This window comes from Catharus ustulatus, chromosome 2 (genome assembly GCF_009819885.2).
Source record: "Catharus ustulatus isolate bCatUst1 chromosome 2, bCatUst1.pri.v2, whole genome shotgun sequence".
NCBI classification, from domain to species: domain Eukaryota; kingdom Metazoa; phylum Chordata; class Aves; order Passeriformes; family Turdidae; genus Catharus; species Catharus ustulatus.
This window is the reverse complement of record NC_046222.1, coordinates 116,843,076-116,870,499: the sequence shown is the minus strand read 5'-3', so window position 1 is coordinate 116,870,499 and position 27,424 is coordinate 116,843,076. Positions and strand designations below refer to the sequence as shown.

Here is a 27,424-nt window from a genome sequence, read left to right as displayed (position 1 = left end):
GTGCCTGCAGTTGCACTCTGAGTAAATAGTTCCCACACATGGTCCACATTTTGCACAGCAGCAGCGTGTTTCCTCTCGGTCTCTCATTGCTGCTCTCCGAGCAAAGGAAATAAAAGAGAGAGAGGTTTAGAGGAAGTTAAAAATCAGACGAGCTGAGAAAAGACTCTGTGTTACACACATCCTGAATGAAAGCGAAAGCCCAGCATTTCGCCCCTCTGAGCGCCAAGCTCTCACCTCCTTAGTAATGTCACTAACATACATGTTGGACACAGCACAGTAATCACTTACACCCGGCGAGACGGGCTCTCGGGGGCTCACAATAGCCGGGCTGGCTGCGGAGCCCTCCGAAGGAGCCCGGCTGGCCACTCGCCTCCTGCTCGCTTGGCCGCAGGGCCGCAGCTGCACGCAGGGAGCGCCCCGGGGGAGCCGGGCTCCTTCCTCGCCACCGGGGGATTCTTCTTCCATGGAAATGGGAGTGCCCGGCAGCTAAGACGTGTGTGCAGAAATGGCGATGTCCTACACTCGCTCGGCGTTTACTTTCCCAGGGCATCAAGTATCCCTGGAGGGGCGGCGGGACGGGGATGCTGGGTGTGCTGGGTGAGCTCCTAGAAGGTCACCACCGTTCTTTGCACCGGGCCTGTGAACTGCTGCTCTCCCCTTGCTTGGGGAGCTGCAAGACAGGGTGCTGGAGCAGAGCGTGCTGCTGGGAAACCATTATCCGGCGTCCTCCTTTTCTTCTCCCTCCAGGCCCTGGCTCCGTCCCCGCCCGCCCCTGAGCCGGGATCAGCCAGATGATCCTCCGGCCGTCGGCTGAGTGGCAGCCGCTTCGTGGGTAGCATTAGAGCTCGGCCACTCCGCGCTCCCGTGACCCCGCCGTGTCTCTCTCCCTCCATCGCAGCCTCTCCGAAGCCCAGTGCCCCATCAGCTCTCGCTGTGTGATATTTAAAAGAAGGGTTGCATTCTCCCCAATAGAAGCCCACTCGTTTCCTTGTTGCCAGGAACAAAGCGTACATTCAGAGGGGTGGCTGTTGACGGCTCCCTCTGTATAGCACTGGAAAGCGGGTGGCCTTTGGTTACTGGCAAGGAAAATTCTAATCAGGGTGCTTGTAAGCGGGGCTTTATAGAAGCTTAGTTACAAAAGGCTTACACCAGAGTAATGCAATAACTATAATAACAGCCAGGGAGCCCTAAAGAGGGTGGAATGTGCTTGTGTCTGGATGATTTTCCCCGCTCGCACAGAGAGGGACTGTTTACCGCGAGTGCCATTAAGTATCGCTGGAAACTCACCAACCGCAGACTTATTTCAATATACTTTATTGTTGCATCTGCTCTAAAAGCAACTTGCTTCGGACGACTTCTAGATCGTCCTAGAGGAGAAGCGGAGAGAGGCCACCCTCGGGTATTGGAGGAGGCTCTGAGCGCAGGGGTAGTGCCAAGGGTGAGGGAGCTGCAAGCCAGGGCCCAGCCGGGTCGGGCTGGCCGGAGCGCGTTCGGGCGGGCGGTGCCGCCGCCGAACAAAGAGGCGAGCAGAAAAGGCCCCTGACCCAGCGTCAAAAAGGTGTCGGGCTCCTGCCCCCGGAGGTGGGTACGCAGCAACGACCCCTCCGCGGCCCACCTCGGCTGTCTCGGCCGATAAGGGCGTGGGGACCCCGAGGGACACGGGGATAAGGAGGGGAGGAACCCAGCATCGCCCTCCCTCCACTCCGGCCAGCGCCCCGGGGCGCCCCTGGCAGCGCTGACCCCGCTGTTCCGGCTCAGCCGCTCTGGCTTGACGAGGCTAATGGGATCAGCCGCTGCCCTCCACCACCGCTGCCGCGTGTTGATTTTTCCAACCTCTCCGCCCAGCCCCGATGCCCGCCGTCCCTTAGCCAGACCCAGCTACTGCTTGGCCGCCGGCTCGGGGCCGCGGCTCCGGAGGGCAGGAAATGGTTTGGCCGGGGAGCCGAGGCGGTCACCCCGCCCCGCCGCGATCCCGGCGTACGGCGGCGGCCGGCGCGGGCTGCTCCGGGAGGCGCCCCGGGACCCGCGGCCACGGGCGGGACGCGTGAAGCGGGCAGAGCTCCACCACCACCCCCCCATTACTAGCCTCCCCCGGCACCCCCGAGCAGACTTTGCAGCGCTTTATTTTAAAGGAACAACAGAGCGCGGCGAGCAAACTGCTGCTCCGCGCAGGGCAAGAGAAATGGGTTTTTAATAGGCAAGGTCGGCGTGCTTGGCAGCCGGCCACCGCGGCCGGGGAAATAAACAAACAGAGGAGCTGCAACTTCAGGTCGGAGCAGAAGTTGCGTTCCCGGCGAGATGAGCCCGCGGCATGGCCCGCGGGGCGAGTGTGCAGCCGCGTACGGAGCGGCCGCGGGGAGCATCTCCGGCCGCCTGACCCCTCACCTCGCCCCTGCGACCCGCCGGCTTCCCTCGGCCCCGGGACAGGAGCGGGGCCGGGACAAGCCACCCCCTGCTCTGCGGGTGCCGTGCCGGTGGGCTGGCAGCGGGCGGAGGGCAGATGGCCACCCTTGTTTATCGCGTTCCGGCGGTGCTGCACGCCCAACCGCTGCTGTGCGGCACGGTCGGCCCCGGGGAGAGAGGAAGGCAGAGGTGGAGGGAGCGAGAGTGGAGCCTCCCGATCGTGAAGCGGCAAGACGGCGTCTGCCGGAGGGTTTGCAGCCACGCTCGGGGGTTCCCTCCCGCTCCCTCCGCCGCCGGGGCTCGGCCGTGCCGGCCCCGCTGGCCGCACCGCGGGGGCGCCGCGCTCCCGCTCTCGCGGCGCGTTCCGGGCTCGGTGCCGAGCACTCCCGGCTGCGCCGCATCAGCCTCCCCGCTGCCTCCCGCCGCCGCCTCGCTCACTCCCGGCTCCGCAGGCGGCAGGGCAGAGCTGACCCCGCAGCCTCTCCAGTGGCACTGCTCCCCGGCTTGTCTTCACGTCTTCTCGGAGCAACGAGCCCGGGCAGGGGCTGGGGGGGGGGGTCTCCCCAAGCCTTTCTGCAGCGTCGGCCGCCACAGACCCACACGGGGGGGAGGGGGGCCCCGCCTGAGCGGATTTTGTGCAGCCCCTCTGCTCGCGGAGGGCTCGGAGGGGACATCACTTTTGCACCCCGTTGCCAACAGGGACAGAAAAGCCCCAACGCTCTCGGGGTGAGGAAGGGACTCTGCATGCCCTTAGCAGAGGAGGAGGAAAGGAGCTGTGTCAGGAGAGCGAAGAAGGAAGGAGCGAAGTCCAACCCTGGGAAAGCTGGACGAGAGCTCGAGAAGAGGGCGGCCACACTCGCCCCGGCGGTCACAGACCTTTCTATCCCGGCGTGGCGGTGGCAGGAGAGGAGCTCTTGCCGCTGCCATGGTTGCCACCTTTGCACGGCCCGATCTGGGGCCCCGGTACGCCGGGAGGAAGAACGAGAGCGAGCCACGTCCCTGGAGTTTCCGCGGAGCTGCGGCCTGGGCTCTCAGGGGTGCTGCACCGCCACATCACGGCAGAGGGGAGAACCACCCCCGGTCCCGTCACCCCACGCCACCCCTCGCAGCTGGAGATATCGGGGGCTGCGACCGGGACGGGCGCCGGGCAGGGCGGCTGGTGCTGTCAGCAGCGCTCCCGCTCCTCCCCGCCCGGGCAGCTGCCAGCTTTTTGGCAGATCGCTCTGCAGACGGCTCCCAAGGACTCCTGCGAGGGCTGAGACGGGTCACGGGCAATTGCTGAATAGCGCGATAGGCCGGGCTAAAGCACGGCACATTCGAGCCAGGGAGAGCGGGGATCGGCCAGGGTGGAGAAACGAGAGAGGTGCAAAGGCCCGGGAGGGGGTGACAGGCAAAGCCAGCCTGCAAAATGCTGAGTTGGCAGCGTGCCGAGAATCTGGGGAACACTGTAGTGCCAACAGCCAGGGAAGGGGACATGAAGGAGCAGCGTGAATGGGGCAAAGACTGTTTCTTACAGACCTGGTGTGACCTATCGTTAAAAAAACCTGGCTTCCCCTTCTAGTGCCAGGCTGTACCTGCAGGGTAGTCTCTGCCTTTCTGTCTCTCGTCCCATTATTCCACTACAGTCGAATCCTTCTGTTGTGACCTACAGCAGCGCTCTGATTTATTTTTAATGCGTTCCGATTCCTGTTCCGTTGTCAAGAGATGCATTGAGATTCATTTTCCATCCCCTGCTTTTCATACTTCTGTTCTGCTGGAGGGACCCGCCAATAGAGTTTAATTCGATTTGATATGATTTAATGAACACCTTTATCTTTTGTTTTTAGCAGAAGGATAAATAATACAACTGCATTCGGCTTTTGCTAAATCAGACATGTTTTCCACCAAAATCCTATCTAGTGACACACACTCACTGTAACATTTCATTAACAACCTCCCTGATTTATTGATTTTTAATATTTGTATTAAATGTTGTGTAAAATTGAACTCAGGCGTTAGAAGAGATTGTGCAAGTCACAAGACATGACTCCTACTTAATTGTTATTTTTTTTTTCGTCCTGGAACAACAGTTGGAAAGAGGCCAGCAGGAGAGAAAAAAATTAAAAATAAATTCTCCGGGAGGGGAGGCGAGGAATAAAGGACAATGCCCGGGACAGTGTGGGGGAGATGGAGAGAAAGTGCAGCCCTGAGGGAGGGCAGCAGGGCCTGGCCGACGCTTCTTCGCTCAGCCCCCCAGGCCCCTCGGGGGCTGCCCCCGTCTGCCCCAGCGCCCTGGGCCGGGCCGGCCACCCGGCTTCCCACTGCTCTCCCGCTCACTCGTTCCGTGTTGCCTCCCTCCCTCCTGCTCCATATGGTTTCTCCCCTCCTCCTCCTCTTCTCCCCCTTCCAGGTTGTCTCCGTGACGCTCCCTACTCCACGCTACTTCTCCGTTCCCCGGGGGAGCGTTTCCCCGCCGTGGAGAGGCCCCGCAGAGCGGCCCGGCCCGGCCCGGCCGCAGTGGCTGAGGGGCTCGGCCGGGCCAGCACGCAGCGTGCAGGGGCGAGCGGGAACAGCTGGGAAGACTGGGAGCCAGGAGAGGGCCGTGAGGAGGGGTGCCAGCCAAAACTCCCGGCCAAAATGTTTCCCGGGTGTGCGGTAGAGGAGCTTAAAGAAGTTCATCTCCCCCACACTCCCCCTCTTCTTGTTTTCTTTTTCTCTCCTCCCCTTCTTCTCCCCCCTCCACCCCCCGGCCGCCACCAGGAATACGAGGCATTCAGAGATCAACATAATTCACCTGCATCAAAAAAAACCTCGCAAGCTATAAACTAGCGGCTGATCCTCCGCTTAGACTAGTGTTTAGCCGTTCATGCATCATGAGTGTCAAATAAATGCCTGATTGAGGCCCTCAGCGGAGGAATTAGCTTTCCTTGTGCTGGAAATGCATAATAGAGAAAGTGCTGAGGCATCCTCCCCGGAGTTAGCTCGGGCTCCGCTCCCTGCTCTCCTCGTTTCGGGAGTTTTCCCTCCCTCATTCCGGGTCCGTCCTCCTCCCCACCCTCCAACCTCCCCTTATCGCTCGCCCTTATCAGCATGCCCAGCTGGCCAGGGGTGAGGGAAGCCCTCCGGTGTGTCCCGGACCGAGGGGGGGCCACCTGAGGGCGAAAGGAGCAGCCGAGCATCCCTCCCGTCGCCCGGGGCCCCGGCGCTGCCTGGTCCGCCCGAGGGCGGAGATGTAGGCGGAGGGAGCGGGGAGCGGCGGGGGGACCCCTCAGCGAGCTCCTTGTCGCTTGGCCGCCCTTCCGCGCCGGGGGCCTCATCCTGCCGGCGGGTACGACCCAGCCCCGACGTTTGGTGGCGAAGGGGGCGGGGGGGAAGGGCTGGCCAAGCTCTCGGCTCCGCCGGCCCGGCCGCCCTCCGCAGCTCCGCGCCGGGCTCGCTGCCCGAGCGGGTCCGGAGCCCCTCCGGGCAGGGGACGCCGGCGGAGCTGGGCAGGCGGCCGAGGCACACAAGGGTTAACCGCGCCGCGGCCGGGAGGAGCAGTTAAAGTGCACGGGCTGCAGATGCTTTTCAGGCCTCGATGTCTACCGTTTTAAATTAAAAAAATGCACCCGGCCCGACCATACACCAGTGACCTGCAATTTCCCCTTCTTTTCAAACTGAAATATGGCCAAACTATCTTCAAGTTAACTTAGGGGTTGGGGACGAGGGCGGGGGAGGTGGGAAGGGGGGGGGAGGAGGAAATCGCTCTGGGTTGAGATCTCTGTGTCAAGTTTCATCCCCTCCTGACATGTCTGGCTCCGTGCCAAAGTCCTGAAAATGGAAAATTGGGGAAGGGCGGGCTGTGAGGGGTGGGTGGAGGAGCGGGGGGGTGGGTGGAGGAGCGGGGGGGTGGGGGGAGCGGGCCAGAGCTCTCGGCGGAGCGGCAGTAGCGAGAGGCTCTGGCCAAGAGGGATGCATGAACGAGCCCGTGTGAGCGGAGCGCGGCGGCATCTTCCGCCATCCATTCCGCCGCCCAGGCGCGTGGAAAGCCGCCGGCCGCTGCCATTGTTACCGGCGGGCGATGCGGGGACCGGAGCCGCCGCTCCGGCGAGAGATAAATAGCCCCTGACAGCGCCTCTTCGCACCCACAGCTCGGCAGATTGGATTCGGCGGACGGCCGCAGGTCTGTGTCGCTCCCTTTCGCGGGAGTTCCTTTAAATCACGGCTCCACTCCCCCCTCACCTCTCCCGGGGGATGTTCCCGACCGTCCCCTACACAGCAGCGCTGCCGCCCTCCCCTGCTCGCTCCCCCTCCCGCACCCGGCTGCGGCCCCGCTGCCACGGCTCGGCGCCACCGGCCCGGCGCGGAGCTCCGCCGGGGGAGGGGGAAAACTCTCTGGCGAAATACTTTCGGCACGCTGAGACTTTGCCAGGAGGGGTCTTAGCGTCGGATCTTTTGTCTTGGGGACTTCGGCTTCGTGCCCCAGAGTGGCTGGCGGCTCTCCCGAGAAGAGCCTCTGGGCAAAGCGCCGGGGAATCCCGGGTTGCCGCCGCGGGCAGCGGAGCCCTGGCCCCTCGCTGCCAGCGCCCGGGCGGCACTTCTGCAGGCTCGCCCGCCTCCCGGTTTCCCTTTCCCGCCGCAGGAGCCGAGGGGCTGGGGCTGGGACCTGCCCTGCGGAGCTCCGTCCCCCGCCCCGCGACGCCCATGGGTGGCGAGCTGACATTGGCGGGCCTGGGGCGCCGTGTGCCCCTCGCCAGCTGCAGTGCCCCCCTCCACCGGCCATCCCGGAAACAGAGCAGGGGACAACTCCGGTAGCCAAGGCGCTACTTTCCAGCTGCTGCCTTCCCCTGCGCCCGGCGTGCGCTCCGGAGCCCCCTGGCACCGGTCGGGGCTGCCTTCCCCGAGGACACCGGGGAGTGCCACATCCTGCGCGGGCTCCTGCGAGCGGCTCGGCTCGAGCCGAGTCCGCGCTTAATTTTTTTTTCCATCATGACTTTCCTCCCCTACGCCCCAGCCAGAGGCGAGCCGGGGTGCGTGTGTACAAGACGAGGTTATCGCCAGCTCGAGTCATTATTTCCAGGCCGACTGCCGCGGGAGTCTCTCCCAGGTGGAGCCGGTGCGGGCGGCCGGTACCCGGGGAGACAAAGGCCGGAGTGAGGGGTGCGAGCGGAGCCCTGCTGCGCCGGCAAGTGCGGGCTCGGCCGGTCCCGGCGGGGCTCTGCCCGGACCGCGGGGTGCTGCCGCCGCCCCGGGGAGCGCGGACTAGGCTTTTCCGAGTTACATTTGTTACATTTCCGAGTTATATTTTCAGTTATACGGAATCTACTTTTAGGCGATTGTTTTCCCTTTCCACTTGTTTGTCTCCTGCTAGCCTCGTAAACTGCCTCATGATTTATTACCTAGGCTAAGTGCTTAATTTGTGAATATGAAACAGATTAAAAGGAGATCGGCGTATTTTAGCAGTCAGGCCAGAGCAAAGCCCGGCAGCTGTTTCGAGTTTGTAGGCATCTCCAGCCTCGTGTAAGCAGCCCAGTCTGCTAGTGATCAAGGGGGTATCCCCGGGCTCTCTCCGAGAGGCCCACCGCCGCTGGCTCCCCTGCGTGCTGCTGGAGCGGAGACCGCCAGGGGATGGCCGCTGTGGGATTTTTTGGGGGGACGGACACACGAGTGATGCCGTCCGTCAAAGCTCCCGCGGCTCCGGGATTCACGAGCGGCTGCGCCCCCGCCACAGGCGGGCTCTGCCGGCGGAGGGCCCAGCAGGCACGCAGGGGGTTAACGACGACTCTGCCCTCTCCTTCAAAGGACTCACTCGAGATAGAGTAAATACGGTCGGGGCGGGGGGGATGTGTGTGTGTGCCGCTCGGGCCACATGATGCAAAAGTAAGACAAGCACACTCCGGAGAACAAAGGCTTCCTACCCCCTTCCTCCCCCTCCTCCCCCCCAAATCTGTCTTAATTCTGCAAGTAAACTTGAGCAGCTATAAAACAAAGGCGAACGATGAAAGTTATAGCCAAGGGACAAACAAAATAAATACCTTTGATGCAGTCCAAGCACGCATTTGGTATTTTCTGGAGCTCCCTGCTCCCCCCAGGCAGCCAGGATACCGCGGGCTCTTCCCCGGACAGGGGTGACATGCACGGCCAGGGTTTTGGCTCGGGCTGATGCAGGCCACGTTCCTCAGCCCGGAAAACACTGCCCAGGGCCAGCACCACCTCGCAGCCCTGGGCGAGGCAGGCAGGGCAGGAACGGGCCGTGCCGTCGGGGCTGGGGCCGGGGACGGCAGCAGTGGGACAGGGCTCCTCCGGGTGTCCCCCGGGCTAAGCTAGCCGGGATGACCGTGGGACCAGGAGACGTCCCAGTGAGACGCGCCCGGCTCCCCGAGGGGGACGTGCAGCACGGCGTGGGGCTGGGAGCGGTGTCTGAGCCCCCCGGGAACCCGACGGGAGCCAGCCAGGGCGGTTTGTCCCCCGACCCGGTAATGGCCCGGCCCCAGGTCATGCAAGTGACACCTCCCAGCCTGCGCCCCTCTGCTCCCGATCGCCTTGTGCTTGCAGAGCTGACCAGCTGCCTTTGTGCTCGTCACCAGCACCCTGGAGCGATTCTCATCCCCAGTGTCCCACAGACCTCTGCCTTCTCCCTCTGCTCCTCTCCACCCCCTTGGCCTTTGGAGGAAGTTTTAACACATCAGTGTCGGCAGAGGAAGCAAAGGGGCACAGCAGCAAGCCAGCTGCCTGTGCAGCCCTGCAAGCAGAGGTACTGCTGCTGAGCTCGAAAGTCAGAGAGGCAAAAATCTGTAACTTGTCCTGTACCTCTGAGTACCACTTAGGGAGCAGGAGCAAGAGCACTGTGCCACTCCAACAAAGAGGACTGGCTAGGAGGTAAATGATTCATGTGCCCTTGTTGCACCCTCTGGTCCTCCAGAAGTGGCAAGTGTTGGCACAGTGGATGGTGCAGGAAATGGGGACAAACTGGGCAGACCATGGAGTAGAGGTGTGGTGTGGCACATGCCTGGGCAGGCTGAGCCCTGGTCTGCCTGGGAGCAGGAGAGCAAAAGATGATGCATTTGGCATTCAGGAAGATCCCTCTGTGCATGTGTGTGTGAAGATGTCAGAGTAACTCTTGTCTGGGGAAAACTGAATATAAGCTGTGGTTGGGAAGCAGTCCTGCAGGTATGTGTAAATGTGTACATGAGGGATTGAGGATACCCCCTCCTGTGCCAAGGAAGAACCTGAAAGAAGAGTGCAAGAATGAGACAACAGCAGATATGTCTGTGTCAATACAACTCTTTCAGGCTGGCTTGAGACAAGGTCCTTTTTCTGTATTTGGGACAAGGTTTGTGGCAAACCAATACTAAAACTCATTTCCCAGGGGTCTGATGGAGTTTGGGTGTAGTTGCTTGGTCCCTGCCTTGTGAGGGGAGAGATATTGCATAGCTATTCTTTACCACCACTCTTTCTAGCCCTGGGCCTTGTTGTTCACTGTCTGAAGGCAGGACTGAAACTTTTGAGCAACCTGAAGAGCAGTAGGCAAAAATGGCCCCAGGGTCTCCACACCTCCCTGTAGGTTCTGCATGGACCTGCTCTCTGACTAGGTACATCCAGCATTTCAGAGGGAGAGAAAATACAGACTTGTATCTTGATGGTAACATACATCACTTTTCAAGCAGTATGCATACCAAGAAGCTGGAAGACCAGACAGTAGCAATGAAAAAGGAAAACAATCTTTTCCAACTTGTTGGCTTGGCCATTTGCAGTCATCCCTACCTGAGGGAGGGCCGTGGTTACAGTGTTAAGTCTTGGTTATGCAGCTGAAGTTCACTGTGCTTAAAGTCACCTGGTCCCTTGAGCACTCTTGTGAAGCACTCCAAGGTCCCACAAAAAATGGTTTGTGTGTACTTTAAACTATGTGGATTTGCTTCCAACAGCACATTATGCCACTTTCAGCCTGATCCTGTCTGGCTTTCACTGAATTAATGCCTGGATGGATCTAAGTCCCAGCATCTCAGACTAAGGTGGTTCTGATAGCCTTCCCACTGCTGTCCCCTTGCTGCTCCAAAGGCATTTTAAAATCTCCTTAGCAGTGCTGTTGTGATGGCTAAGCCTCAGAAACAAAGCAGTGGAGAACATTACTAAAGCACAATGGGCAAACCCCAGTGGTTTGGAGCAGCTGGCTGGTACACCAAAGCTTCTTCACTTCACTGGCTGGTACACTGAGAGCTTCTTCAGTTTGGAATGCAGGTGCACCCCAGGTCTCTTTTCTAACCTCAGCCCTTTGCTACTTGTCTTAATTCTGCAAGAAGTAGCAGGCTGCAGGCACCCAGTCTCCACCAGCCTGCAGGCACCCAGTCTCCACCAGCCTGCAGGCCTTCTTGCAGCTAGGCTTACACCTTTGATGCTCTCCCAGTTACAGTTTGTCAAGTCTTGTCTCTCTTTTTCACTGTTTTGACATCTCACCATCCTCAGAACACTTCTGAAAAGGGGAAAAACGATTTCAAAAGTCCTGTTGTGGAAAATTCTTAAAGACCACTGCATGGCCACCTAAACTATGCCTTCATATTCTTAGAAACTCTGTTTATACTGTCTGACTTGTTTCTTTGGGGTAGACTCTGCTTTGCATCATCTAATGTACTGCTCCCATTATCAAAATATAAAACAGTAAGGAGATGTTTTGAGCTAGGGTAAGGCTCAGGTCACACAGAGATACATAGGGGGATCAACATATGCTAAATTTGAGTGGTACTTTATCTTTCCAGGCTCACAAATGTTGTGTTATGTGCCAGGAACTTTAGAGTGCTGGGCACTCTCTAGGCACAGAAGACAGATTGCTCATGCCTGCCCCAAAAATGGAAGAAAAACATTAAAGTCTATAGAGGCAGATGAACACAAGTGCTATGCTGGTGGTACAGGGAGGCAGGTGAGGTCCTGGACTTAGTCATGGGTTCCTTTGCCATGTCTCACCAAAGCCACCACTCCCAAAGTCTGTCTTGTGGTTAGAAGGGAACAGTGCGTGTTTGTGTGTGTGTGTTCATGTGAATGTAATTGTGTTTCTACATAATGTGGATTATCTTTCTTTTGGCAGCAAATCTGTTCAGGGGTTTAGATAAAAAGATAAATCCTGCAGCCGTTCCCTCCCTGGGAAAGGCCATGTCTTCTGTCACTTTCTCTGCTCTTTTTCTGAGTGGTCCCCAAACACACTTTTTCCTAGCTCAGCATCTGATATCACCTTGACAGCCTGCTCACTCTCAGCACGACACTCCCACATCAGGAATGGGGGAAAATGCATGGAATAAGGCACAGTAGGTGGGGTGTTGCTTGGATGAATGGGAAGAGAAAGGAACCAGGGTACAGGGTGTAGAAGGACCCCTGAGCAGCATTGCCCCATATGGTGCTGATGTGAGGGTTCCACTTCCACAGCTTGACAGGAAACTCTCCTAGCAGGGAGATCAGGTGTGCCATAGGTGCAGGACACCTAGTGGTCTCCCTTCTTTGGAACCCTGGCAGAACTGCTTGGCTTAGTGTGAAAGCAACCTTCTCAGGAAAGAGAGCTCCATTGATTTAAATGCAAAATTACCCTCCTGCAGTTCTAATTTCCCAGGCGAGGGCCATGCAGACTCTGAAAGCATGAAAGTTGTTGATGTATTGGTTCAATTAATTTTTAAAATAAGTTTGAATGCCATTTGTTTCAAATTTGATGGGAAAGCGCTGTAGATTTTTGCAAGCAAAGAGTGAAGTGAGTGTGGATGGGGTGTGTATTTTGCATGGCCTTGAAAACAGGGCTTAAATGATGCATTCATTAAGTAGCAGACCTCTGCACAGGGATAAGTGAGGCCCGTGGTGAAAGAAAAAGACCTGAACCTCTGTATTTGCTAAGTGGCACTGGCAGCAGTCAGCCAGCTCACAGAGAAGGGCAGACAAGTGGGTGTGAGGCCCAGCTGAGACTGCTGGGTCCCTGGTGCTTTTAAAAGGAAATAATAGCTTGTGGGGGAACCCTTTCTGGTGGCCTTGGCTCCCGTGACCCCCCTCTGATGTATGATATTTAAACAAGGAAATGTCAACATTGGTTTTTACACAGGCAGCCTCGTTCCGCTCTCTGTGAAAACCACTGGCAAACCCCCAAGAGAGGTGGAGGGGAGCAGACCCCAAAAGAGTCGCTCAGACCCAAATACTGTTGGCTGCAGCAGCCTGGCAAGAGGCAAGTGCAGGTTGTCATGAGTGGCTGAGCAACGTGTGCTTGCAGGTAAATTACACAGAAGAAAAGCAATCCCATTCTGCAGCATGCAGTGCCTGAAAGCTGCAGGTCCGATGGCTTGAATGATTATTGCTTTTTAAAATTATAAATCGCGTTTTCGTACAGCGAGTGAGGATAATGTGCTGCTTACTAGAATTAAGTGCAACTCAAGGGTGTTTTGTTATAACAAAGGTGACTTCTCTGTGCTCGCTTTTTCATAGTCAGGTCTAATAGAGAGTTTGATTTGAACCCGATGGCTATCTAGCAGTGGTTCTGGAAAGGAGTAATGACCATTGTATGAGAGGATATCCATAAACTGGGCCATCAGATGTGCCTTCTGATATATGTGTCCTCTGAGGTAGGAAAGTGTAAGTCATAGGAAGAGAGGGCAAGTGTGTCTGACTCATAGTAAAACAAGGGCACGTGGAAAGTATAAACGAAGAGAGGGCTGCTACAAGCAGGACTTGAAGACTGTGCTGTGTGTCATGGGAAAAATAATTTAAACTCATGGATAATTTATGATTAAAGGGGCATATGTGATGCAACTGCATGGTGCAAAATGTGAGATGGGGCATAAGAATAAAAGAAACTTAACCCTTGATACTGTGCTGTCCCTGTCTTGGTGTTGCTTTATGCAGGCTGGGCCTTGACAGGTATTGCAGTAGCATCCTCAAGGTTCTCTAATGTAATGTGAACTTCATCACAGTTCACCTTAGCATAACAAGTGTAGCTACACTGGCTTTGTGCTCTGCCACCACATTCCCAGAGGTAGTGGTAGAATAAGTGGCATGCAAGTCCCTTAAGCAGCTCTGTTCAAATGGAGAATAATTCCTATGTGGGGACCAGTTTTCCTGGGCAGGTCATAGCTACTTTCCCACTGGGAGGTGACCATGGTGCAGGCCCACTAAGCTCACCCAGTCTCCAGCATGTGCCACGACCTCTGTTAAGGCACAGATCTCAGTAAGGACAGCCTGGGAAACCAAATAAACTAGAAGATGCCAGTCTGATTGCCTTTGGTAGGAAATGCACCTTTGGTCTGATGCATGAGCATGACCAACCTGAATCTCCAACTGGAGCCATGAAAAAAGACCTACAATTTGGGAAGAAAATAAATAAAGCAGTGTTGCTCAGGTGGGACTCCTGCTAGGAAGCACAGAGGTAGTGTATGAAGTTGAGGCTCAGCCATTTCCCAGAACGTGTCTGTTCTACATGATTTTCTGCTTTTGAGGATACAAATAAGAAAACAGATTGTTGGGTCAGACTATTTCATCCTTGCTGTACAAAGCCCAGCACAACTACTGTTGGGGCTTTTGGGAGCCTGTCTCACCCAAATAATCTAGGACATTTTGGCTTCAACTCAGGCTGCCTCTCCTGCACAACAGAGTCCAGGCTTGCAGAACCCAGTGTAATGTCACTCAGGCCCTAATATGCTTAATGTCCATCTTTTGGAGCACATGTTCATGAGAAGGTGGATGGGCAGTGGGCTCAGGTGTGAAAGCAGACCCTTGGACACGGCTGAAAAAGCCCTCATGGAATGTCTCAGTGAGCTGTCTGGGGAGGAGTGTCCCTGAGTCTTGGAGCAACTTAATGAGGGCTTTGGTACTGCAAGAGAGGAACAGGGAAAAGAGGGAACGGTGCAGTGAATCTCTCTCCATGCTTCTCTGTTGCTGTATGTCCAGGGCCAGTGCATTGTGAGAATATGCAGCAGTTGCTTCTTACAGACAAAAGAAAAAAATATTAAGCCCTACTGAAGGCTAGGGCTGAAGGAGCACTGAAAAAGCCCCAGCCATTAAAACTAAACTAGCTCTGCACTTCGGTCAAGCCATGCTCAGCACTGTGATTTTGATGAACAACGCTAGTCTGCATGAAGACAGGTGACTTTTTAAATGGGGTTTTAATAAAGTCAGTATTGCTAAAGCTATCTATAAAAGCAATCTGCATAGGGTTTTAAACAAATAAACTTAATGATGTCATTAGTGCTTCCGACATGAATGAGGCTGTTGCTGCAACCCTGTGTCCGGCTCTGTTGTGGTGTTTGCATGTTAAAAGTGCATTGGCAAATTAATATGGGATCAGAAGAGAGCTAAAAGAGTGATTCAAGGTCTGGGAATCGCATCTTATTGCAAAAGACTAAAGAAATCCCATCTATTAATTTATCCAAGAGGAGGCTATGACTTGGTTTGATCACAGTCTTTAAGTGCCCTAAGTGTCTCTATGGGGAGATTTTTGATAGTCAAGATCTCTTTAATGTGGCAGACAAAGGCATAATGAGATCCTATGTTGGAAAATGAAGCTCTATGAATTCTGAGCAGAAATAGGTACTTTAAAAAAAAAAAAGAAGTGAGGGGACATAACCACTGGAACAACTGAGGCAAGCAGTGGTTTTTCCTGTTACTTAAAAGTCTTCAGAGCAAGACTGGATGCCAGGTTAAAAGCTCAGGCAGAATTTATGGCTCTGATACAAGAACGTCTGGCTGAAATTCACTGGCCCATGATATGTGGCAGGTCAGACCAGCTGATCATAACAGTCCGTTCTTGGTTTAAAAAAATCCATGAATTAGGTATTTCCAGTCCCCTGAGCCCTGATATTACTGGAGGTCTCAAAGGAATGCATTATAAGCTGTCATCATTTAATTGTAAGCAAACAGGGGCATTGCCATTTTCTTTTTTTTTTATTAATAAACTTATTTTCCAAGAGCTTGCTAGACACTGGAGTTAAGCAGCTGTTCACAAACATGACAACATTTTAGAAACAGTTCAAATAATTCTCCTTCTCCCATTTGCTCAGCTTTGTTTTGCAGCAGCACAATTTTATTCATGCCACATCTACCAGCGCTTCTCTAGATGAAATAGCAAATTCCAGCAAAAGGAAAAATGCAACCTCCATACTTAGGGTGGGCTCCTTGCACTGTGTCCTCTTTCATGTGCATCCCTTAGTCTCACAGACACATTACAGGTTTTCTCTCAGTACCGTGTAAGAGCAGAGCAGGGACTAAGTCCATCCGTTTTCTGGTGCAGGCCCCTCAATAGGTGGGAATCCATTGTCTGTCACGGGAGTGCTTGGCCTGCAGAGCTCCTGGTTTGTCTGAGTAAATGGCAGAGAATGAGAAGAAGGTATTAAGGAGAGACCTGGTATTCCTGAAATTATGCAAGCTATTAACCTCCTTGAGGTTTCATAAAATGGCCTCCAGCAAATGGTCAGAATATTTTTCTTACAGAGTAGTTTTTTCAAGCAGCATGAACTTTCTTAATATCCCTTCAAAGGGAAAAAAAAAAAATAAGAAAAAAAAATAAGAGAAAAAGAAAGATAACAGAAAATCCCAGCCATGGCTCTTGGGAGTCCTGAAATTCATATGCACGGTTGTGTGGACATTCTAAACCCCTGATACATTCAGTGCCTCGGTAGCCTCAGTTACCAACACTGAAACAAGAGGTGCAAGGAGCGCAGCAGAAGATGGAGTTTAAAGTCGCTCGAGGACTGCACTCCCGTCGATGGGAATCCTCGGCCGCCTCCCTCCGCCCCGCGGCGTTTGATATGCAGGCAGTGAGTCAGAGGGACGGGGCTCCGCGGCTCGGCCGGGCGGGGGCCGCCGCCGCTGCCTCCCGGGGCGCGGGCGGGGAGGTCGGCGGGGAGCCGAGCAGCGGGGGGAAAGGTGAACCCGGAGCCGAGCGGGGCACAGACCCATTAGTCGCACATAACTTGGGAAGACGCTTGGCCTCGCCATGACAACCGGCGGCCCGGGCTGCTCCCACGTCCCGCCGCCTCCCCCGGGAGCCCCTTTCCGTCCTCTTTCCCGGCGCTTGGGGAATGCGGGGCTGGAGAGACGAGCCCGGTGCTGGTAACAAAAGGGAATGAAAGGAGCTCTGTAGCTCACTTTACACGTCCGAGAGGCATTTTCATGCCCCGTAATGAGAAGGGATCATTCCGAGGAAGTTCAGATCAAAGGGGAGAGCGTCCCGGGCATTTGCATAATTGCCGGATTTCGGAGCACGGGCTGCAACCTGGGCACCTCACCGGCGGCTGCTCCTCGCTGGCCCAGGGGCTCCGCTCACAGTGGAGGTTGCAGACCGTGCTCCTCCGAGGATAGAAGAGAGGCCTGCCCCGGGAACGAGATACGGGGGTGGCCGGGCCCCGAGCGGGGTGCTGGGGCACGGCTGCGCTGCCCGACGGCAGGAAACCCTCGGGGACTGCGCAGGGTGCGCGGCCAAGCGGTGCCCGGGTGCCCCGGGGGCCGCTGCCCTTGTGGAGGTGGTGCCGCTGGGGATCGGCTCCCTGCTCCCACTCGGCGACATCTGCGGCGCCGAGCCAGCGCGCTGCCTCCCCGGCGGCTGGCGGGTGGCTCCCGGCCCGGCGGCTCGCACTGCCACCAGCGAGCGGGGATAAAGGGATTAAACGGCACGCTCGTTCCGCCGGGCGGGGGTGGGGGCGACACTTGGCTCCAGCCTCCCGCTCCCCTCGAACGCCTCCCCCGCCGCCCGCACCCCCGGCCCCGCGGCGCTGCCCCCGGCCGGCCCCGGCAGCGGGGAGGCACCGGGCGCGCCCGCGGGGGCTCATTGTTCCCGCAACCAACCGGGGCTGCCGCCGGCGCTCGCGGTGCTCGGGGCGACGGGCTTCGCCGCTGCTGCTACCGGGAAGGGGATGCCCGGGGACACCCTTTTCAGCCATTTTAAAACAGCAAAGCTGGCTTCTCGCCACGGGTGCCCCGTTCCCCCCCTTCTCCCTTCGGAGCCCATTCTACGCCCGGACGATGCTGACGGAGATGCGGGGTTCCCCCCGCCCTGAAGTCCGCACCACTCGCATACGCCCCGCACCTGTGGTCTCCGGGCGAAACTCCACCCTGCAGGGACACCGCGCTCTTCCCGAGCCCTGTCCTGGGGATGTGGCCAGTCCTGGCCCCCGCTCCCGCCCCCGTGCAGCCAGCTCCCGTTCCAGCCCCACATCGGGATGCAGCCGGATGCTTCCCCAGCTCTGGCTTGGGCTGCTGCCAGCCCCAGGCCGAGGTGCAACCTCCCCACGGGAGTCGCGGCTTCTCCCTGCACGGCCGGGCCCGGGCGGGCTGGCCGGGCGCCAGGGAGGTGAGGTCGGCCTCGGAGCTGGCTGGCGGATGGCATGTTATTGTGAAAAGCGAAAAGCGAGCGGGGAAGGCAAATAGGAGCATGGCACGGTATAGGCTCGCCACGTGACCGAAATGTGTTTATCTCGCCCCGGAGAAGCCGGGCTGCCTGCGGAGGCCAACCCTGCCTTCACGGCACAGGCACAACTCTCGTGGCCGCGGACGGTTCTGGGCCCTGCGAGAGACCACTTCTGTTTGCTTTCGCTGTCGCTTCGGCTCTTATCATTCGCCTTGTCATTCATCATCAACCTCTCCCGGGCTCCCTCCCCCTTGCTCCCCCCCACCTCCTCCCCCAGGGTCAGTCGGGAAAAAACTGAGAATCCATCTGAGTGAGACGCGGGAAGAAGGCTTGGATGGCGATGTGGTTGGGTGGAGGGCGGAGGGGGTGTGTGTGTGTGTGTAAAAGCAGCTGCATGCAGAACAAAGGTGCTGGAGGGTGGCTTTTGGTGCTGGAGCAGAACCTCGTAAATGGGAGATTTCCGTTCACAAGACTCCGCTTGCACAGTTTCTGTCCTGCCCTTGAACTGACAAGTGAATATCTGCATTGCAACCAGAAAGTAAATCACACCGAGCCCGGCTCGGGGAGGGCGCGCACGACGCCTCAGTCTGTTGCTAAGTGCCAAAAAGTGGAAGATTTCAGCTTCCTAGCGCAGCCCCGCTTCTCCGATACAGTATTTACTTTGGGCGCCCAGCGAAACGCGCTCAGTGTTTATTATGGAGAGTGCCGGGGCAAGCTCGCATTTGCGTGATCAGGAGCAAGCGGAGGAGCTGCCGTGGCGCGGAATATCAAAGCGAGACCGCCTTGGCAGGGCTCCCAGGCAGGGCTTTACTGGCACCCGCGGGATTCCGCGGGGCAGGGCGAGCGCGGCCCGGGCGGCGGCGGCTGCCGCTCCCCGCTCGCCGCCGGGCCACGGGGGGAGCCTCCCTTCGCGGGAGGCCAGAACCAAACGTCCTTCCTGCCGTGGGCTCCGCGTAACGAGGAGCAGCGCCCGGCCCGGGCTGGGCTCTGTCCGCCGCCTCGGCGCTTCCCAGCCCCAGCCGCGGCCAGCCGGCCGGTAATCTCATTAGTGCCGTCGCGTTTGGGGAGTAAAGCGCCCGGCGTCCCCGCCCGGCCTCGGGAGAGCAGACAAAGGTCTGCGAAGCAAGGCCCTGCGGCCGTGGCACGCCGGCCGGCCCTGTTAATGTTCAATCGAGAGCCGGAGAGCCGAGCCTCTCCGTGCCGGGGGGGCGCCGACCCCCGCCCGCCGCTGCCGGGCAGCTCGCGACGAGGCCGGTCCAACGTAGCACGCCTGCCCCGCCGGGATATTTTCTCTCTGGAAGTTATGCTAAAATAACATTTATGTGCACGTTAATGATTTATTTATGTGGCTAATAACGCTCACATTCTCGCTGATATTTGTCTAGGCGAAAGACCAGCTGCGAAATGCCCCGCAGCTGTAGCCAGAGCTAGAACAGAGTGCCTTGGAACCAGAAATCAATGCTCCTGAAATGAACAAGTGGACAACTTATTAGGCTCAGTCACTCCACACGCCGTCCCCTGATAACGAATAGATGAAGTAGACGCCGGAGAAGGGACATGCCTGAGAAGGCCACACATGCCTGCTCCTTCCCGCAGTGGCTGGGTGACACCGCGGGGCACAGCCAGCCGCACGGACATCCCCGGGCAGGGCAGGGGGCCGTGACACGGCACTCGCGGGCTGCCTCGGGTTAGATGGCGATAAATACAGCGAACGCCCGGGAGAACGGCTCCGGGGGTCACTGATAAAGGTGTCCGGTTTCCCTGCTCCTCCAGAGAGCACAACCGACAGGTTCAGCGAGATCACGTAGTCGTGGCTTCTCTGCCTAGAAACAGTCACGCTAATTTTGCATTTTTACCATCCACAGGGAGGAAAAATACCTGTCGTCCCGCAATGCAAATCCTTACGCAAATAGATCTGCGGGAGCACAGGGAGCTGCTGGCAGCCTGACCTGCCAGCCGAGAGTCCCTAGTCCCGAGTTTAGAGGTGCCGGCCAGCAGCGGCACGCCCCGAAAGCACATGGGATCTTGAAAACTCCCTGTTAGCCCCTCGGAACCTATTGCTGGCTCAGAAAAGTCCGAGAAAGAGCCTGCGGTTAATCTCCGAGGCCTTCATACATCCCTGGCGAGCAGCGCCCCAGCGCTAAGTGCAATTAACATAACAGACACTAAAATAGGAGAGCGGCGCTGAATTTAATTTGCAGGCTTAGGAAAAAAAAAATCAACAAAAAAAACTTAGCACTTAGAGCGGTCTGGTGATGAACGCAAGAAGTGATGTGGAAGGCAGCAGAGTAGCCCTCCTGTCTCGGAGCGGGTCCGTGGTCAGTTCATGGACCCTCTCCGGGATCTGGGACCACCTTGGTGCGCGCAGGTTTCCAGGCAGGTAAACTCCTCCGACGGAGATGCCTCGCTCTGCACCGCCCCAGCGCGGCTCGCCCCCCCGGCAGGCGCTCCTGCGGCGGCCAGGGCAACCGCAGCGCGACCAGGTCGCCGGCGCGGGCAGGCACCTCCCTGAGCCTCCGTGCTGCCCGCCCCGACACCCACACACCTGGATCCTGCTCACTTTCCTGCCCCCGCTGGGGAGAGGGGGGACATGGATGGAGGGCAGAAGCGGCGGGGTAACCCCCTCCCCGCTTTTCCTTCCCCCGCTTCCCCCCGCCTCCTGCAAACTGCCGCTGAAGTTCACAAAAGAGCGAGACATAAAGAGATCGAGGTTTCCGAGAAAAGGGAGAGGCGAAAATAGCGAGGTAAAAAAAAAAAAAAAAAAAAAAGGAAAAAAAATCGTCGCAACAGAGGGACCCACCGACCGGTTGGGAAGCTGGTGGTATCCGGCCAGGGGAGAGGGGGGAAGGAAGGAGCAAAGAGGGCTTTAAAAAACTGGAAGGCAAAAGCTGTTGGGGAGGAAGTGTAAACCGAGAGGGAGGCTGGGGGAGGGGAGAGAGCGCCATCTTTTCATGTCACAGTCACAGAGACAGCGCTGGGCTCGGCCACAGTGTCTCGGTTTCTTTTTAACAGCGGAAAACGTGCGATTAGCAGGCAGACGGGCGGAGACTACCAGCCCTGCGCGCACACACAGCCCGCAGCTCTGTCTCCGCGCCGTGTAATCCCAGCGCTCAGCCCTTCTGCACCCCCTCATTAAAAACCCGGAGATTTCCTCCTCCTCCTCGGCTCTCCGAGGAAAACAACGCCTGCCACCGCCTGAACCCTGGCAGCGCCGCCCGCCCCGCACCGTCCGCCCGGAGGCCGCCCAGGGGCCCCGCGCTCCCCGGCGAGCTGCGCGGTCCCCGTCACTCGGCCCCTGCTTCCTCTCGGAAGGGTGATCCTCGCCCCCCCATCTCAAAGGGCCGCCCCCGATGGGACGCACAGCGGGGAGCTGGAGGGTGTGGGTAAAGCTGGCTACAGTCCCCTCTTACCCCCCGTTTCCCGTCCCCAGGGGCTGCTGCTCCCCCGCTGCCAGGGCGGCTGCTCGTTTCCCTCCCCATGCCCTCCCTTTATCCATCCCGAGGGCGAGGGTGGGGTGCGCCGAGCCGGAGCTCCCCGCACTGGGGCCGGCGGCGGGGAGCAGCGCCGAGATCGCCCGGGAGCCGGCGATCCCGCGGTGGAGCCGGGCACCGCCGCCCACGGCCCCATGAACAGCGCTTTATTCCGCAGCGCTCAAACCCCTCATTGTGTTTGGCAGAATCACCTGCCTCCTCCGGAGCCGAGCGATTAATTTAATGCGATACAGAGTGCGCTCTCTCCCGGCCCCTCCTCAGCAGGGAGATCTCCGCTGGGCGCTCCGCGCCGCGGAGGAGGGGCACGGCACAGCACGGCAGGGCACGGCACGGCACGGCAAAGCGGGCTGGCATCCTCCGAGCACCGGCTCTCCCGGCGGCGCCCGGAGAAACATTCCCCGCCCGGTAGCGGTGGAGCAGCAGCTCCAATTGGAGTCGCACACAAGCATCCGCCGCGCAGACCTGCTCGGTGCCCGGGGGGGCTGCGAGGCGGGCGGGGGCCGAGCCATGCCTGGCCAGGGGATTTGATGGGTCGTTGGCTGCGCCTGGGGAAAGGCGGGCGGGGTGGGGGCGGTTGGCTGCGCCTAGCGATGGGGGATTTGAGAGGGAAGGGGAGGGGGGGCTGAGCTCGGTGGAGGGGGTGCTGACTGCCGCGACTGCTGGGGACGGCGGCTGTTATTATTGTTATTACTGTTATTGTTATTTTTAGGGGGCGGCGGTGGTGGGAGCGGGGGGGGTGGGGCGGTCCGCGTTAGGCGGGGGGCGACGTGGTAGGGGGGCCGCCGGCTGCGCCCGCGGAAGGGGCATGAGGTGAGGGCGGTGGGAGGGAGAAGCGTCTCCTCTGTTTCTAATAAAGGAAACGACTTTTATTGAACGATAAATGCAGGGGAACGAAAGTCGTGTGGGTGCGCCTGGTGGGGGCGATTGATTTGGCAGGGGAGGGGTGGCGGCTGCCCGTGCCGGCGCGGGCTGTTCGGGGCGGGAGGGGCCGGCTGGCCTCGGCTGCTCCTGCCCGGGAGGGATCACGGGGAGGGGGCGTTGGCCGCCCCGGTGGAAGGGGACGAGGGCTGCCCCTGTTCGTGGGGGATTGAAGCGGGGGAGTGCGGGATGCTCGCGGTGGGGGGTCCGGCGGGAGGGGGACGTAGGCCATGGGGTGGTGCCGCCTGCCCCTCTCGGGGAGGGGGGGGCTGAGGGGGAGGTGTCGGCTGCGCCTTGCCAGTTGGGATTTGATAGGGGCGGTAGGAGACACGTCTCCTGTTTCTAATAAAGGAATCGGCTTTTATTGAAGGATAAATGCAGAGAACCAAAGTCGTGTGGGCTGCAGCCGCCGAGCTTCGTTAGCTGCCGATGTGACTGTGAAGATAAAACGCTCCACAATAACTCGAGCGCGAACAGCGCCGAGGATGGGGACGCGCATTCCCCGATGGCCTTGGCCTCCGGCCCCCTCAGCCCCGGGCCCCTCGGCTCCGGCCCAGCGGAGGAAGGTGCCCGGGGAGCCTCAGACCGTGTTAACGGCTCGGCCTTGGGACTTTGCCAAGTTTCTCTGACTTAGGGGAACTCTGGGGATGAGTAATCGCGCCAGGCTAGGGTTTGGGAGGGAGTTTTTTTTTTTTTTTCGCTCGCTCGCTCTCTCGCTCTCTTCTTTTTTCCCCTTGTCATCAGCTGCTGACCCACTCACTTCGAGAGCACGGCACCGACGGGTTTCTGAGAACGGCGGCAGGAGGAGATCGGGGGTGTGGCGAGCCAGGGGAAGCCCCCCCACCGTCTTGGCTCCCCGCCGAGCCACCCCTGCTCCGCTCCGGCCCTGAGCACGTTGGGGCAGCGCGGGGTCGCTGCTATCACGTTTCCCGTGCGCTGCCCTCGATGTGTCTTTGCCGGGGAACAAGGGGACGCACCCAGCCCCCCACGCCACACACGCTCCGCTGCCTCGCGTGGAGGCCCGTGTGGAGGTTTCCCAGGGCAGCGAGGACACGGCGCTGCCGCGCCTTGCCCTCGGGAAAGTGTCGGGAAGCCTTTTCTACTCGACATTTCGATTTATCGCGGGTGGCGACTGCTCAAGGGCGGGAGGGGGAAACTCCGGGCGCAGGGGGAGGTCCCTGGGGACTGGGAAGCAGCGCAAAACCCCGGCCGTGGTCGGCGCACCGGGCCGGGGCGGATCAGCGCCCGCATCCTGCCCGCGGGCTTCGGGGCGGGCGCGGCGAGGCCTTGCCCGGTGCCGCAGAGGGCAGGGCCACCGCCGTGAGCACCGGGCACCCTGCCCGCACACGGCCTCCGCCTCTGCCTGCCGGGCCGCGGGGGCGGCCGAGAGGCTCACAATCAGAACCGAGCACGGATCCTGCAGCTCGGCTGGGGACAGGCCGGGCTGGGGCAGTGTCGCCGTCGGGGGTGCTGCAGCGAAGCGAACTGGGAAAGGCAGGCTGGGTCTCGCTTTGCCTCACCCGCCGCAGCCTTGGGGCCGGCGCGGGGCTTTCCCTAGCGCAGGTCTCTGCCCACTGTACGGGCAGCGAGGGGCCGGGTCCCCCGCCTGCGACGGCGAGCGGGCACGGCCCGGGAGCGGCGGGGAGCCGCTAATCTCGGCGCCGGACAGGTTTCGGTCCTCTGATTACCTGCGTGATTTGGCTTCCGAGAGGCGCTCTCTGAAGCGGCTGCTGCCCTTGTTTGGGTTCCGTGATGGCGGGGGGGCGCGGGGGACGACGCTGTAGAGGGATGAAGTGAGGACGGGGTTTTAAATGGCACTTCTGAACGGAAAATACTTTTTATTTTCCTTTGGATTTTTGAAGCTGTTTTCGAAATGAACATTTTCTGCGATAAGAGGTGACCGATCAGAATCGCTGGGGGGAGGTTGTAAGCAGACGTTTTGCCCCAGCTTACTGTTATCTTATCTTTCACACTTGCAGGGCGAAAAAGTGGCTTATCTTTATACCCACCCCCCTCTCGCCTTAATTGCTAAAAACACTGTGAAGTGTTAAGTACAGGACCAAAGAATCTCTCCGCGTGTCTGCCATGCGAGTGGCGGGGGAGGGGGTGTCCGATTTTAAAAATTAGGGGCTTTTCTCTGGAAAGGTACACACATGTACGCACCGAGAGCCCCTCCCTGCCCTCGCTCTGCTGCTGCTTTGATGTTGCAGGCTCTCATTTCATATGTATGCACCCCGACGAGCCATCCGCCGCTGCGGGGCTCCCAGCCGGGGCGCAAATCCCGCTCGGAACGCCGGCGAGCCCTGGGGCCGCGCCGCGGGGCGCGGGCGCGGAGGGCGGCGGAGGCCTCCGCTGTCACCTCTGGGGCGGAGTGAATAACCCCAGTGTTTATGAACCCGGGCTCGGAATTGGTATTCAGCGCCGAGCCACCGTCTCCTCGCTTTCTCTCCCCACCCCCTTCGAAACAAAACACAACACAAAAACAAAACCAGAAGGAGGACGGAGGTGATTCATCGACTGTATCCAATTATTAACATACAAGCTGTAGTCTGCACAAACACACCTTCAAACCATGGCGGTTCCCCCGGCCGCCGTATTATGTTTAAACTCGGGAGCATGGTGGCTTCTGTTCCTCCGCCAAGTCACCGCTCGCTACCGCTCCTCCCCAGGCCGCCGAGAGACGGGGACGGGCCGCAGTCCGCGCCTCCCGGGGCTCAGGGACCCCACCGGGAAAAGGGGCTGTAGCCTCCAGCTCCCGCGCATCGCCTTCAAAGGCGAAGGCTCAACCTCGCTCGCGTCGCTTTCCGCCGGGCCGGGGTTTTGTCTGGCTCCCGTTCCTGTTCGCCCCCGGAGCCCTCCACGCCGCCCTCCCGCCGAGCCCCACCGCTGCCCCCCGCTGGGCTGGGGGGAGGCGAGGAGAGCGACAACCTCGCCGGCGCTATTTTTACTCCTCTCCAGACTTGTGCGGCGCACGCCCCCTCCCCTGCAGGGCCTTGCCTAGCGGCTGCATCTCTCCGCTCTCAGCAGCGGCCGGGGCCGCCCGCCTTTCACCTCCGCCTGCCCCGCCGGCCCCAGCGCCGGCCCGGCCCGGCCCCTGCGCCCGGGGCAGCGCCCGCAGCAGCCCCAGGGGACAGCGCGGGGGCGGGGGACACGCACACGGGCGCGCCGCAAGCACACAAAATGGCCGTGGTATGCAAGTGGGAGAGCTGGAGGGGGCAGTTCGCATCCAGCCTGCCCTCCTCTTGCAGCTGGGCTGCCGTCCGCCTTCCCCGGAGCGGGGCCCGGGCCGCGCATCGAACCCTGGTGGGCTCGGCGCTGCGAGCTCGGAGCTCTGCCCGGGCCCGGCGAGCGCTTCCCCGGCCGCGGCGCAGCAGGCCGGGCTCCCCGGCCGGGGGCAGGCCGATAGGGCGAGTGTTTGTCTGCCTGTCCCTGCCGGGCCGTCCGCTCCGGGCGGACAGCGGGGTCCGCAGCATCGCGGGCATCTCCGCTGTTTCCTGGAGTGGGGAAGGGGTGCGGAGCGAAGCAAAGGCAAACGGAGCGATTTGTCATTCGCCTTTGTAAGATAGTGGCGCTTAGTCCGTGAACCGAGCGCGTTTCGGGCTCTTCTGGGGAGACAGAAAGAAAATTATGGATCTCCTGTCAACGGAGTAGCCCTGACCTACGAAGTAAAATTATAGTACTTCCTGCTATGCAAAACCCCTTTGATTGAACGGGGAGTTTGCATGGTGGTGTAACAATATGCTGACGCCGTGTCAGGTCTGAAAGCGCTGCAGACCCTGTATAACGCCAATTGAGGCTTGTCTTGTTTTGTTATTCAGATTTCTACACTTCCATTAAAAACAGCCTTACAATAACCAATGATAAAGGTCTGATTTAAGACACACTGAAGCAGGGCAATTCAGAGCTCAGGACAGTGATCTGTTATTTATAGGCTTTTCCTAGCACTCATCACTAGGCTGTCTGAGCACCTCGCTCGCATTAATTCATTTTACCTTCGCAGTGCCCATCTCCCCTGTGTCTCATTTCCCGTGCCCGAAGGACTCGCGTGCTCCCGGTGCCGTTTGGCGAGCAGGGGAGCGGGTGTAGAGCGCCAAGGGCCCGGCCTCGCCACTCCTGAGGTTTAACCCCCAACTTTCTGAGGTGCGCGGGCCGGGGGCGCGGGGAAGCTTCCAATTAGAGGCGGCGCTGGAGGTAAATGAGAGCCGGCATAAAGCCATCCCACTTGGAAGCCTCCTGCGAGAAGCCTATTCTGCCATTAACAATGGATTTGTCTTTACGAGGAGGTTAAGTACTTAGCATTATCGGAGCAGCCGTTTTTGCGAGCGCATCCTCGCCCGGCTCCTCGGCGGCCGCAACAGCAGCGACAGCGCGGAGCCCCCCTCCCCTCCCGGGGAGAGAGCAGTGTGCAGCGGCCTGACCCGGGGGTCAGCTCCCTCCGGGGCGTGTGGGAGGGGGGGAGGCCGCCCGGTAATCCGCAAGGCAAGAGCATGCTTTGAATTTTCCGGGGTTAGCTCGGCAGTGCCCGGCGGACCCGCGCTGGGGAAGGCGGCGGGGCGCGCAGCCGGCCGGGGCAGGCCGCGGCAGGAGCGAACTGAAGCCCCAATGTCTTCGCCGGGAGCCGCCAGCCTCCCGCTGCAAAGCTCGGGGACCCGGGGAACAAAAAAGGCACAGAGGCGAACAAGCGCGGGTCTGTTCCTCCCCGCCACGAAGGAAGCTGCGCTCACAAAGAAAAGTTTACGGTTAAAAATAAAAGCGGAGCAAGTTTACCCCGCGATAACTTTAAGTCATTAGTGAAAAACAAAAAAACCAACCACCCCTGCCCCAAGCGTCCAGCCCCACGCTGTAGGCACACACTTGTGATGCGGACTTCGAGAAGGGAAGCGGGTGACTTTTGTGATGCAAGTGCGGGCCGCTGGCACCGCAGATCCAGACCTGTGGGGAGAGACAAAGCCCAGATCAATGAAGCCGGGAAGCCGCGGCTGCGGCCACCTCGCCAGGAAACGCGCTAGTTCTGCTTTCATATCGAAAGAAGCAATTTTAATGAGGTTTTCCTAGGAAAGGGGGAAAAAAAAAAAATCCAACAGAGGCCTTCCCTCCAGCTGTGTGCCTGTAACTCACGTGTGTTCAGTCTAATAACTTTTAATGTCTAGCCCTAAAACATCTTTATAAAAAATAGCTTTACAGCGTAATAGGCCAGGTGTCTTTCTGCTTGTTATTGGAGATTAAAAAAACGTGTGGGAGCCTTTTCAGATGCGTGGCCCGTCGCGCCGGGATCAAACCCGGCCGCTTCTCG

General features: G+C 58.9%; 3 protein-coding genes across 3 annotated transcripts in view; all 3 read left to right on the top strand.

The window, feature by feature from the left end:
* Positions 1 to 1,535: 1,535 nt before the first annotated feature.
* LOC117010397 lies at positions 1,536 to 4,330 on the top strand. Its single transcript, XM_033084832.1, has 2 exons — positions 1,536 to 1,581; positions 3,103 to 4,330. The coding sequence occupies exon 2, from the start codon at positions 3,148 to 3,150 to the stop codon at positions 3,892 to 3,894; it is 747 nt and encodes a 248-aa protein (XP_032940723.1). The 5' UTR covers positions 1,536 to 1,581; positions 3,103 to 3,147; the 3' UTR covers positions 3,895 to 4,330.
* Positions 4,331 to 6,349: 2,019 nt separating this feature from the next.
* The window catches only part of BCOR (BCL6 corepressor), an 81,321-nt gene continuing 60,246 nt past the window's right edge, over positions 6,350 to 27,424 (top strand). The window contains exon 1 of the mRNA XM_033051575.2: positions 6,350 to 6,544. The gene's annotated coding sequence lies outside the window, so the exon portion shown is untranslated. The remainder of the gene's footprint in view (positions 6,545 to 27,424) is intronic.
* LOC116992292 (translation initiation factor IF-2-like) lies at positions 20,122 to 21,771 on the top strand. The gene is made up of 3 exons (XM_033051748.1): positions 20,122 to 20,205; positions 20,756 to 21,105; positions 21,399 to 21,771. Exons 1-3 carry the CDS (start codon positions 20,122 to 20,124, stop codon positions 21,739 to 21,741), a joined length of 777 nt encoding a protein of 258 aa, XP_032907639.1. The 3' UTR covers positions 21,742 to 21,771.